At 35.6% G+C, this 12,186-nt stretch overlaps 2 protein-coding genes across 3 annotated transcripts in view; one reads left to right on the top strand and one right to left on the bottom strand.

The window, feature by feature from the left end:
• Positions 1 to 7,848, bottom strand: part of kdm4c (lysine (K)-specific demethylase 4C) — a 209,996-nt gene extending 202,148 nt beyond the window's left edge. For both annotated transcript variants that reach the window (XM_066720364.1, XM_066720363.1), the window contains exon 1: positions 7,734 to 7,848. The gene's annotated coding sequence lies outside the window, so the exon portion shown is untranslated. The remainder of the gene's footprint in view (positions 1 to 7,733) is intronic.
• Positions 7,849 to 10,510: 2,662 nt separating this feature from the next.
• Positions 10,511 to 12,186, top strand: part of ecpas (Ecm29 proteasome adaptor and scaffold) — a 32,608-nt gene continuing 30,932 nt past the window's right edge. Inside the window, exon 1 of the mRNA XM_066720360.1 lies at positions 10,511 to 10,606. Coding sequence (XP_066576457.1) covers positions 10,585 to 10,606 — 22 coding nt within the window. The 5' untranslated portion in view covers positions 10,511 to 10,584. The remainder of the gene's footprint in view (positions 10,607 to 12,186) is intronic.

Here is a 12,186-nt window from a genome sequence, read left to right as displayed (position 1 = left end):
CTGTCAGCAGATAGACGATAATAAAATAAAAGTGCAACACTGAGAAGTTCCAATCTACTTTTTAGAGCCATAAGAAAATGTGGAGCATGGATTTGGCATTTTGTACAGTCCGTAAGATATTTAATCACATTCATCTAAAATACATTATATATGTATGTATTTTAGATTAATTATTAGTAATATCTGTATTAGTTTTGTATTTTTTTATTACTGGTAATAACATTTTTTTTTTTTCCTTTGTACAAGTGCATGTGTCTTATGTGCAATACAATACATGTTGGTTGATGGTTCATACTGTAATGGCACGTGATAATTTAATACCACAAACAGATCATTTAAGAGCATAAACCAGAAAATCTGGTTTAGACACCAGCAATACAGTGCTTGTCCTATGCATGACATTTCAAAGTATCAAGAAAAAGCAACTGAAGACCTGGTTTTTGTTTTGCCTATATTCACCACTAGAGGGCAAAAAGTACACCTGAACCAAAGCAAATAACTAAAAGGCAGATTTCGATTCTTTCCCCTACAGTTTGGTAAAATACGCAGAAAATTACAAGACAGCTCAGCTCAATAAAGTTTGTTTCTGGATAATAATTTCATTACCATACTCACCCAGAGTAGTATAACATATTTTTGTAAGAGAAATATATATATATATATATATATATATATATATATATATATATATATATATATATATATATATATATATATATATATATATATATATATTTTTTTTTTATATATATATATAAACTTTATTAATTCTATGGTTTTTTTAATATATATATATATATATATATATATTAAAAAAAACCATAGAATTATACATCACTTTAAAAGGCATGTGGTTGGCATTAACAACTGAGAAAAATATTTTATCAAAATTGAAATTACTGTTTTAGGTAAAGCAGAGCAGGTAGGAAGGAGAGGATGCTTAAAGGATGTAAAATAAGTATACAAGCATATATCAATGGCCAAAAACCTAAGAGTGTATTTTTAACACTTGACTCAAACTAACAAACATACCAAAGATCAACACTGAATAAATACAGCAATTGTCAAACAATATCAACTGATATGTTAGAAAAGTAATGAAAACATTTTAAACAAAATTATCACATGGCTACATCAGAGCACAAAGAGGTACTCTAAGTATACTCAATGAACTCCATTAGTAGTAATATCAGAGCTCTCAAATCAAAAGCAGATTTCAAATACAGACTCCCAAATGTAATTACAGCAAAAGGTGCTTCCATCAAAAAATTACCAAATACTTCTCTAACAAAGACATTTTGTTCATTTTTCATTAGGAGGGGTGGAAACTTATCCGCTTTTTTCAGTTATTTCAGTTTTGTATTTTTCATCCAGTTTGGAGGGATGGCCTGATCTAAGCAGGGTCTTTGTGGAGCCATAGACCTTACACTTCTGATCGCCTTGACCGTGCTCCAAAGGATATTCAAGGCCTTGGATATATTTTTTATACCCATCCCCTGATTTGTGCCTTTCAACAACTTTGTCCCAGAGTCCTTTCAAAAGCTCTTTGGTGCTCATGGTTGAGCCTTTGCTTTGAAACGCACTACCCAGGGAAGGTAGTCTACAGGAACGGCTGAATTTATCCTGACAGCCTGTGAATCACAACAATCGAACACAGAAGGAAACCACTTAACTCGTGTGTGATTTTGAAGGTGATTGTTTACACCTGCGCTATTTTAGGATTGCTATTAAAAGGGGGTGGACACTTATCTAACCAAGCTTTTTCAGTTTATAATAAATGTTCTGCACATTTCTAGAATATTCACTTGGACGTTTAGGGGTAGGATGTGTAAATAAATGGAGATAAAATATGTTACTGCATTTTAATTCCAGACTTTAAGGCTACAAAAGGTGAACATTTTGAAAGAGGGTGTAGACTTTCTATAGACACTATTATGAAAGAAAACACACACACACACACACACACACACACACACACACACACACACACACACACAAAGATGGCACTGTTGTACTAATATTCAGGAGAATTTCAAGTACCGTATAAGCATTCATTCTCTGAATCATTTGTTTTTCTGACATTGTTCCACTTCTTGAACCATTAAAGAACTAACCCAATCAAATTAACATTGTGAATGCTTTAATGCATCATACTTACAGTGTTTGGAGTTTTTGAAGGAGCTATTTTAGAATTAACTATAAAACATTTGTAAGAATACATCATCACAAGACATACAAAATGATTATGTATGGTTTTAAAAATAACAATTGTTATCTTAATATAATAAATTGATAGACGGAAACCATGGACAAATACACATTCAGTAAGAGCAGCTGTTTGTGACTGTAATGAAGGGGAAATAGTTCCTCACCAGCTGCTCCTAGTACACAGCGAACACACACTGACTATAGGCTGAACATGAATTCACTCCCCTAAATGCCACTGGAAATTATGCTTTCTCTGTTATTTATCTGCACATCTTGGATAAAGTCTCTACCACGCATCATTTCTTCACTGTTAATCTGTGTGGGCTAATTAATTTATATACTGGGTTGATGTGCAATTAAATTAATTATCAGATCACCTGGAAATTAAGAATAATCAAACCAATTTGCATTAAAATGTGCTGAATTTCTCACAAGAACATCAACATGTTTTAGGCATTTTACATTCAAATATTTCTGACTATTCTATACTTAAATGGGGATCAGGAGAGACCAACGCATCAGTTCCACCACCGTTTACAGTTGATCTTTCTTTCTTTCTAAATCATTGAATGTCTGGCTATGTATGTAGGGTAATAATTATATTGGAATACAAACAACAAAAGTAATCATCCTGAAGGTAGAAATGTAGTGCAAAACACTGAAGAACATAACCATTAATAACTATGCCTTTATGAAATATTCAATGTGTATCAGCAAACCTTCACAGAAATCCTTTTCACAAGACTTTTCAAAAGGTTCAATTAAAGTTAACTCAATGTCATGAATTTGTTTACATCTGTTCAAATATTCGACATTAACTATATATAGACTATATACATATAAACTATAGAATACTGTACACTAATTATGGTATAGAGGAAGTGACCCAATTAAGCCCACCAAAAGTTTAACATGTTTTCTTATAAATATGTTAATTTCTTCCCAATAAAATGAGAGATTAATCTTTGATTTAATACCCATCTAAACACTTTTTTTTTGTCATAAATTGACTAAATTAAATTAACTTAATTGCAAAAGTGAAAAGTCCAGAGTGGGCTTATAAGGTATGCATGTACCCTTTAAGCCCACATGTCCCAAATAAGCCCATAAGAGTTTTAACAGTAAATACTTTGAATTGTATCGATTAAGCACTTAATATTTTATAGATTGAATTCAGACCTCAAATAACCAACCTAACCAAATAAAATCATATTTTTATATTATCCGAGAGTAATTTCCATCACATGGAATTGTTGCACTTGTAGGGGCAGTTTGCTCTGCTGGTGTGCTGGTTGTTGGGGTTGGGGCCGGGGCTGTTGGGGCTGTGGAAGTCTGCGCAGGCGCTTCAGAAAAAGGACTGTCCACCCGGCTCTGTCTCACAGGGAATATTCCAGTGCTCTCAAAGCCACTGATGATATTTTCTGGCTTCACTGCAAATTCCACTCTTTCAAATTTTGTCCCTGCTAACTCGAGAATGGCAGAGCAGTTCTTTCCTCCATTACCTTTTGACTAGGGATGCACCAATCGATCGGCCACTGATCGGTATCGTCGCGATATGGCAATAAATTACCATATAGGCTATCGGCCGACTGCTTTAAAATGGCCGATATTTCTGGCCAATATTTCTCTCTGATGGTGCGGCTTTTATTGCATCTAACTAACCATCCAATTTGTTCTATTCTACTTGTGTAGTTTTAACTAAATATGAATGATGCACACAAACTGCAATACAGTCCCCCCACCCCAGACCTGCTCTCGTTCTATAGGCCAATAAATAATAGGAAAATACCGGTATCGGCCAAGCTTGTTATATGAATATCGGATATCGGTATCGGCCCAGATCATCCCTACTTTTGACTTCACCAAACAGTGTCTTGTCCAGTGGCTGGAGGATGTGGGTGAGGTGAGATGGGAGCCAGAGAAGCACAACCCCATTTTCTCTGGGCTTGGTCACAAGTGCCAGGGAAATATCTGAGGCATGACCGTCAAAAATTAAAACTCTTGGCAGTCCCATATTAGAGATCTTTGGCAAAAACAGCTTCTCAAAATACTCTTGAAAAATGTTCTTCTCCGTCTATGCATGATTTGCACAAAATTCACAGCAAGCTTCTAATCATGTTATTGCAGTCCCTATAATTTGTTTCTCTGCATACTCATTTTGTCCCCATAATGAAAATAAGGTAAGTAGTTAAGTTCATGAATGAAAAGGATGTATTCTGAGTAATATTAATTAATTTAAGGATTTTTTAATATAAGGTACAATGGGTTCTGGACTTATTAAGAACAGTGGTCCACGGGAATTATTGAGGTTAATGTCAACTATCTTTATAATAAATAAAATACATTATACTTTACAACTTAGACCATGTTTATTATTGTTGGCAGAACAAATTAAATAATTATTCTGCTTTCAAACAATGTGCTAATAGGCTTTTCAAGGGGGCTGTTCCTTTTAAGCCCATGACAAAAACAACTACATTTTAAGATTATAATAATCTTATCATTGATAGAACATTAAATATTGTTTTATCTGAAGAAGCTTCTAAAATGTTTTGATTTACTATGGTCATCAACAGTTTTTCTAATCTCTTAATTTTATATTAATTCTTATCAATATTCACCAAGTTTAGTCACCAAATTCCAGAAAAATTGCTTCTTGGGAGGCCCCTCTTAAAGCACAGTTTTAGGGTGACTTCTAAAAATGCTGCTGCACAGTGGCAGCACAAAGTCATACACTCAAGACTTTGACTCGAGAACACAAAATGTGATTGGCTGCAAATAAAAAGTAGCATGACAGTAACAACTTTGTGCATTTACTGTGAAATGGATCATCCTTCTAATATTTCCTGTCTTTTTTATTTCAACATAAAAGAGCAATTGGGCTTATATGGTACGTGGGCTTAATTGGGTCACTTCCCCTACTTTAGTACATTATAGGGTACAGTACAGATGTTCCCCCACTCACGTAAGGGTTATACATCCGCAAAATAATTTGGCTTTTGTGTAAGCCGGAAACACACTACTTGCTCTTTGAGAATCTAATGCTAAATTTTTATAACTCTGAAATTTACATAATTGGGCCTATGAGAACATTTTACGTAAAGTGGAATTTTCTTTACGTTACATAACCCAGGAAGTGCCTGTATCAAGGGATAAAAAACACATTCCCACACTTTCTCTAATATCAGAGCATCTGTGATGTGAAATTGGCCTATTCCACTTGTTTGCATTTCATCATTCATTAACCTCACTATGGGAATATGGCCTTCAAAAGCATCCTCTATATGCAATTATTTTTAGCAAGCAAAACAAAGGCCTTCAAAACTATTAGAGCTCTTCTGCACCCCTGAATGTGGTAAATTAAAGAACAAAGCAACATGTATAAATTCAAATGTAATTTTAACTGATGTGGACTGAATCATTATTCATGAGCCTTCAGCTCTCAACATGACACTTTATTGCCCCTGGTTGAGGACCCACATAAAGACTCTGTTATCAAGGTCTTATCCTTCTGATCTGAGGAGGTGAGAATATCTACAGAGCTAAATTCATCCCACCATAGCAGGGCAACCCACACTATAAGCAGTGCTCAGGTGCTTCTTAGCCCTTTCAACTATATGAAGAAAAGTATTAGAGACAGAAACCCCTAGAACTTAGTTCAGGTAGGAGACTGGTTATTCACAGAGACTAATCTATCACTTTTGTCTACGTCTTAATTAATAAGAATTCCATATTCCCTTTTTTGCTTTTTTCTTTGATTTGGTATAGGGCTACACTTTGTCATACACCAGGGAACAAATAATGCATTTAATGATGGTTTCTGGCACTTAAGCCCATTCCAGGAAGATCAATGAAAATCATATATTTAATGAAAAATCTTGTTGAATACAAGACCTGAAAGCCTTGAACAACTTGCTTTTGATTAACTTTCTCGCTCATTATTTTTCAGTGAAACTCTCTTCTTCCAAGGGATAAAAGACAACTTAATCGTACTCCAGTAATAATTTATTTTTAAATAAATTATTGTTTTTTTTTTTTATTCTGTAAGCAGTTCAGGGATTTAATAAAAATAATTTTTCTAGGTAATTTTCAGTAATTTCAGTAGAATTTGCCTGTTCCCCAAAACAGTTACTATTATTACTAATATTTAATTTAATAATAATAATAATAATAATAATAATAAATAATCTATACAGATATTTTCCATTAGTCTATGTCTGTGGTAAGCAAGATAAAGCAAATTGGTGGTCACAAAAAACAAAAACAAAAATGTAACAGAAAACTCATGAATCATAGAGTCAAGTGAATATAGTGAACTGTGCAAAAGAAAATGCATATTCAAAACCTAATTATTGTAACTATTTTTAATTAAAAAATAAACAAAAGCAAACCAACTTATATCAAACGCCCAGAGCATTTTTTTAATATAATAAAAACAACAATAATCAGATTTTTCAAACGTGGCAGTACCAGCAAAAGTAAATAAAATCACTCCAATTCAAAAAATATTAACAGCATGAAAAAAAAAAAAAAGTGGTAGGCACAATCCCTCCCTAGACAACTAAATTGCTTAATTGCATCCAAAGACAGCTTTTTCTCCAGATCCCATGGCCACATACAGTTATTTCTACATGCATTGATGAAACAATTACACAAAAATAGAAACAAGTATGTTTCATAGTAATTTAGTCCCGCTTCCACCCCAACAGCCAGACTTGGTGGGCTTTGACACAGATATAAACAGCCCTACTCTGCGTCCACAACTCCAACTTCAGACGGAGGAGCAGAAACAAACAGAGCAGCAGCACTTTCACTTTCAGTCACACCGACACAGTCCGCTCTGTCCACAGCCTGGGAGACGACAGCCTCCTGCTAGCTGGCACTTATGCGTAGTCATACACGAATGCACAACGACAACGGTATTATGAATATGAATGTGTGGAGGCAAGACACCTCGCTTGCACTTAAGTGTGATGACGTTCAAGCAAGTCGAACCGCATGCATATCACAACTAGCCACAGACATAACGCGTGTCCTTAAAATGCGCCACGGACAGCACACTGATCCTGCAATCGCCAACTCCACACCGCCTCCATGCAACACGACCGCCCGCCGTCCTGGGCATCGTGTCCGTGCGGTCTGCGATGGCGAGCACAGGGAAGCTCCCCACGACTGGCACAGCAAATCAACTTCCCTCTCCTGCTCATCCCCATTGCATTGCCCCTCTCTCTCACGAACACAAAACACATATTACCCAGTGCGAGCTCGGGACGCAGTTGCTAACAAACTAAAGACCATGTAGTAGGCCTCTGCGAGGGACGGGAGCGAATAGTTTCTCCAGCGGATCAGCCAACGATAAGCCTTGCTGACGTCATGATGTATACAGTATTGCACATATCATAACAATAAAGCGAGGCAGTGTGCATCAGCGAGCGGACAACTCGGACACATGAAGCCTCCACAATGCACAGCCTTATCTGATGGCCATGCTAGGTGAGGCTCAGTGAAGCGTGGATTTTCTTTACCTGGGTGTTAGCTCGGTGTTTGGGTTTGTTTTTATTCGCTCTCTGTGTAGTTAAAGTCCTCCGGTTTATGACAGCTTGCTGGTTCTTTGCTCTCCTCCCACCACGAACTACTGCTGCAGCCGAAGCGGGGGGGAGAGTGCGCATGTGCATCTTCGGTATGGTTGTCACTCCCCCTAGAGGCACCTGGTACGACACTGCACCGACCCTATGGTCGCGGTCTTATAGTGCAGATTTCCGCAGGTCTGCGCAGATCTGCAGAATCTCACCGATCCCATTGGTGACGCAGCGCAGAACTGCGTAAATCTGCGCTACACGAACGCGTCCCATATACTGCCTTGTGACTGCGAACCAGAACACAGATTTAGTTCATTGGTTTAATAATACCTACCATAATATGTTGTTTCTATTATTAGCTTGTTTTTTCAAGGAATCATTTATTTATTTATATATTTTATAATTATGATCATTGCATATAAGTAAATGTAGTACATTGTAGTCTCCTTATTATAACTATAAACAAGAAGGTATAGCTGCTTCATTTTGTTTTAAAATAATTATGGTCAAACCTACATTGTCCCACAGAATGTAAGTTAGTGCCAATAAATCAATCCATTACTTAAGAGTATCTTATACTAGAAAATAACTTGCTACTACATTTGTATTATTACTCAGAGCATTTGAGATCATGTTTTTTCCTTATACACTGAATGGTAACAGTGAACAAATTGTGGGCAGCTGGGACATCAGCTGTCCCAATTTAAACTAGTATGGTGGGTTTAGCAATGAAATTAGCTGCTGTTGAAAATGAGGTTCTTTCTCCCTGGAAAAATAAGAAAACACAGGAACTTGTGTCTCTCTTTTTTCTGGATCACCACACATCAGGATGTATTTAGGTCTACCTGGTGGAAAATGTCCCAAAAACAGTCCACCTCATCCCCACAAGTCTGTGCACAATGAACATTAAACAAACCAAAATGAACATACAAAGAAAGGGGTAAAAATAGCACCCACCCAAAAACAGGACATACTGACAAATTCTTGAATAGAAGCGATCTGAATTCTTAAAACTGCTGGTATAATCAGATTTAGAAAAATAAATAAATAAATAAATACATACATACATACATACATACATACATACATACATACATACATACATAAAATGTGCTGATGCTAACAGAATTGCAGACAATGCATGTCTCTTTAGGAAAAATAAATTAGAATTACAAAAAGATAGCTGAAGAAAAAGAAAAAAAGGTACTCAAAAAAACAAATCTATACAGCTATTCATTATCAGTTTGTGTATGTGTTAGGCAAGGTAAAGCAAAGTGGTGGTCCAAAAGGTTTGCTGTTGTAGATGTTATGCCTTCTAATATATTCTAAAAAGCATACAAAAACATAGAAATGTATGACAACTCATGATGTATCATGAAACATTGAATCAAGTAGAGTTAAATGCCAAAAATTGCATTTATTCAAAACCTAGTTATTTTTAATTATTAAAATGTAATATTAATATAAACCCACTTACCCACTTTCTTATAAATAATATCAGCAAACAGAATATTGAATATAAATTGAAAAATTGTTAAAAATTCTGCTTTTTTAGCAGAAAATGCTTATTTTACATTTGATATTATTGTATAGAATAAATTACCAAGTCACATTGTGAAGACTAATGTTCTGGATTTAGATTCTATTAACAAATCTTGATTTTGCAATGCATGTGAATGCTTGTAAGTGGGTTATTATAGCACTTCTTTGGTATATAATGAAATGTAAACTTGTATTCTGCTACATCTTTTGTTATGCATATTATTTTCCCTTATGGCCATTCATTTGTATTGAATGAATGCAACATTGTATTAGGAATGTCATTAAAAATATAAAAGGCAAAAGGAGGATGAGAAAGTGTAAGTATAATGTATAATCTACTATTCATTCAAACACATACACGTGGTGTGTGTGTGTGTGTGTGTGTGTGTGTGTGTGCGTGTGTGTGTGCGTGTGAAAGACAGTTAAGATTCATTAAAGTGATTAGCAAAATGATTATTTATGTAATGATGTGGGTAACACAAAGGATGTAAGAAACATTTGACTATTAAATAATGTGTACATTCTAACATTCTAAGTACATTCTAAGTTGTGCTAATTTGTTCTAACAGTTTGTTTGGTATTTGTGTTGAATATGAGCTACACACAACATGATATCCAGACACTACTATTTAGTCTTTAAACAGTTTCTGTCAACTGTAACTCACCCTGAACCTTAACCCTACCCACAAACCTCTCCCAAATTATATTTCTTCTAGCCTGACATAATCTAACTTAAAAGCTTTACCCTAACCGTAACCACTGCCTGCAAATGTACAGAATCCCAATGAATTATAGACACGAAATATACATATTTTCTTATTCCTATGTAGGCTATGCTATTTAGAACTCCCTTTCCCCCATTAGGCAAAATCATAATTGACAGTCATTACATTACAATACATTTATAATACCCTATTTATTCTTGTTATTTACTTTATTTAAATTCAATGATGAAATCCACTCCTTCCACTGCGAAAGGGGGTGCAGCCCACACTGCCGATGACTTGATTTTTGCAGAAAATTAGAACTACAGTGATTTGTGTGTTAAAAATGCTTTGGGTACAGGCTCCACACAATTTTAGCTGCTTAACCATACCCTCATCTGAGCTGTAGGCGGCGCTGTGGTGTCGGAGAGGGACGCGGTTTCTGTAGCCTCAGCTATTTCTAAATATACAGAAAGAGAGAGAGTTAAAGGCGTCAGTTGAGAGCCGGAGCTCCAGTAGCAGCAGGAGTGGCTGTCTGACTCGCCGCAAACATGGCTGCTCAGGATGAGCTCAGTAAGTTACTGGCAGTGCAACGAGAAACCGGCGATCTGAAAAGTCATGTCATTTCATTGTTTGTGCTCATTAATAGCCAAGTCAAGATGCCTTTTTCTAACAGCAGCGATCAACGTAGAGTCTAATTGACGCTGTGCTGCATCTGCACTAAAGTGACCGTATACGTCTAAAAAGAAAAGAAAAAAAGCAGGCCCAGTGCACAGTCACGATCTAAAACGAAAGTGTTTCTATTAATCGCTGTGAAAACTATGTGTCGATCTAAGTTATACACCAATAAGGTCTATATGCAATTAAATATTTCACTGTTTTCCGTTCGGTTGTGGTGTTTGTGTATTTATTTATTTATTTATTTATTGATTGTATTAAACGCAGTTTCTTTAGGGCGGTGGTGAGGGAGGCTGTGTGCTGTTGGTATAAGTATCAATAAAATAGAAGTGATTATAATAATAATACACCGATGTGTCGTTGGTGTTGATTAAAACACAGCTGTGCAATAATTCCCATATAGGTTCGCCAATGATTTTCTCAGATTGCTGAACTTACTAGTAAGTAACCTTAAGTTTACGTTGGTGATAAAGTTCATTGCTGTCAAGGATTATTTTTATTGTTGCAGATTTGTCAAATTGGTCTATAATTTTCCTACAAAACTGCTTTTGTAAGTGTCTGATGAACAGACCCGCATTAAAAAAAAAAAAAAATGTGGTGGCCATAATACAGGAAAAAAGCAGACCTGTTTCTGATATGTTGTTAGGGTGTATAGGCAGTATAGGTATAGTACGTATATGCAAATATAGTAATGCATTGTGTATTAGCTTGATAACATCCACAAAGTCTATATGTTTTCCTCTTATATGTGTTGTACAGTACTATTCAGGTAACAGGTTTTGCTGATATCCCTAAAGTGGTCTGCCTGGTGGGCATTTAAAACATAAGACTAGTGCTATATGCTGAAATAGTTGCAAATACTGCATTCTTTGTTTGATTAAATGCACATTATTGTCATGCCTATCTTTTAGCTGTTTATTTTTCACTGCAACAGTGTCTCTATATACTTTCTAAAATACAGTTCTAATTCCAATTTAAAGCGACTCCTGCTAAATCTGGAAACCGGCATCAAGGAATCATTATATTCGCTTTCGTTTCCACCTATGATTATTAATTAATTAATTATTAATTTCACAATCAAAATGTTTGGTTTGTCTCTTACTGTGTGTACATGTGTACGTGCGTGTGGGTACCATGCCCATCGGCCTATATGGATCCACTGCTGGATGAAGGCCTCCCCAAGATGTTTCCACTTGCTTTGATTTACAGCTTCTGTTTTCCATGTCACGTCTGCAAAGTTTATAATTTTATCTTCCCATCTTTAATGTGATCGTCTTCTAGGTCCTTTTTCCTCTCTTGGTATCTATTCATTAGCTTCCCGTGTCCATCTTTGATCTGTTCTTAATGCACTGTGTCTAGTTCATTGTCATTTGAACATTTTCACTCTTTAAATTGCCACATATTTTGGTTTGTTCTCGGATCCATTCATCTTCTTAGATCTCTTGTTATTCAAAGCATACATCCTTCCATATTCT

This window comes from Amia ocellicauda, chromosome 13, assembly GCF_036373705.1.
Source record: "Amia ocellicauda isolate fAmiCal2 chromosome 13, fAmiCal2.hap1, whole genome shotgun sequence".
NCBI lineage: Eukaryota > Metazoa > Chordata > Actinopteri > Amiiformes > Amiidae > Amia > Amia ocellicauda.
Note: the sequence above shows the minus strand (reverse complement) of the source record. Positions and strands in the feature narration are given on the sequence as shown.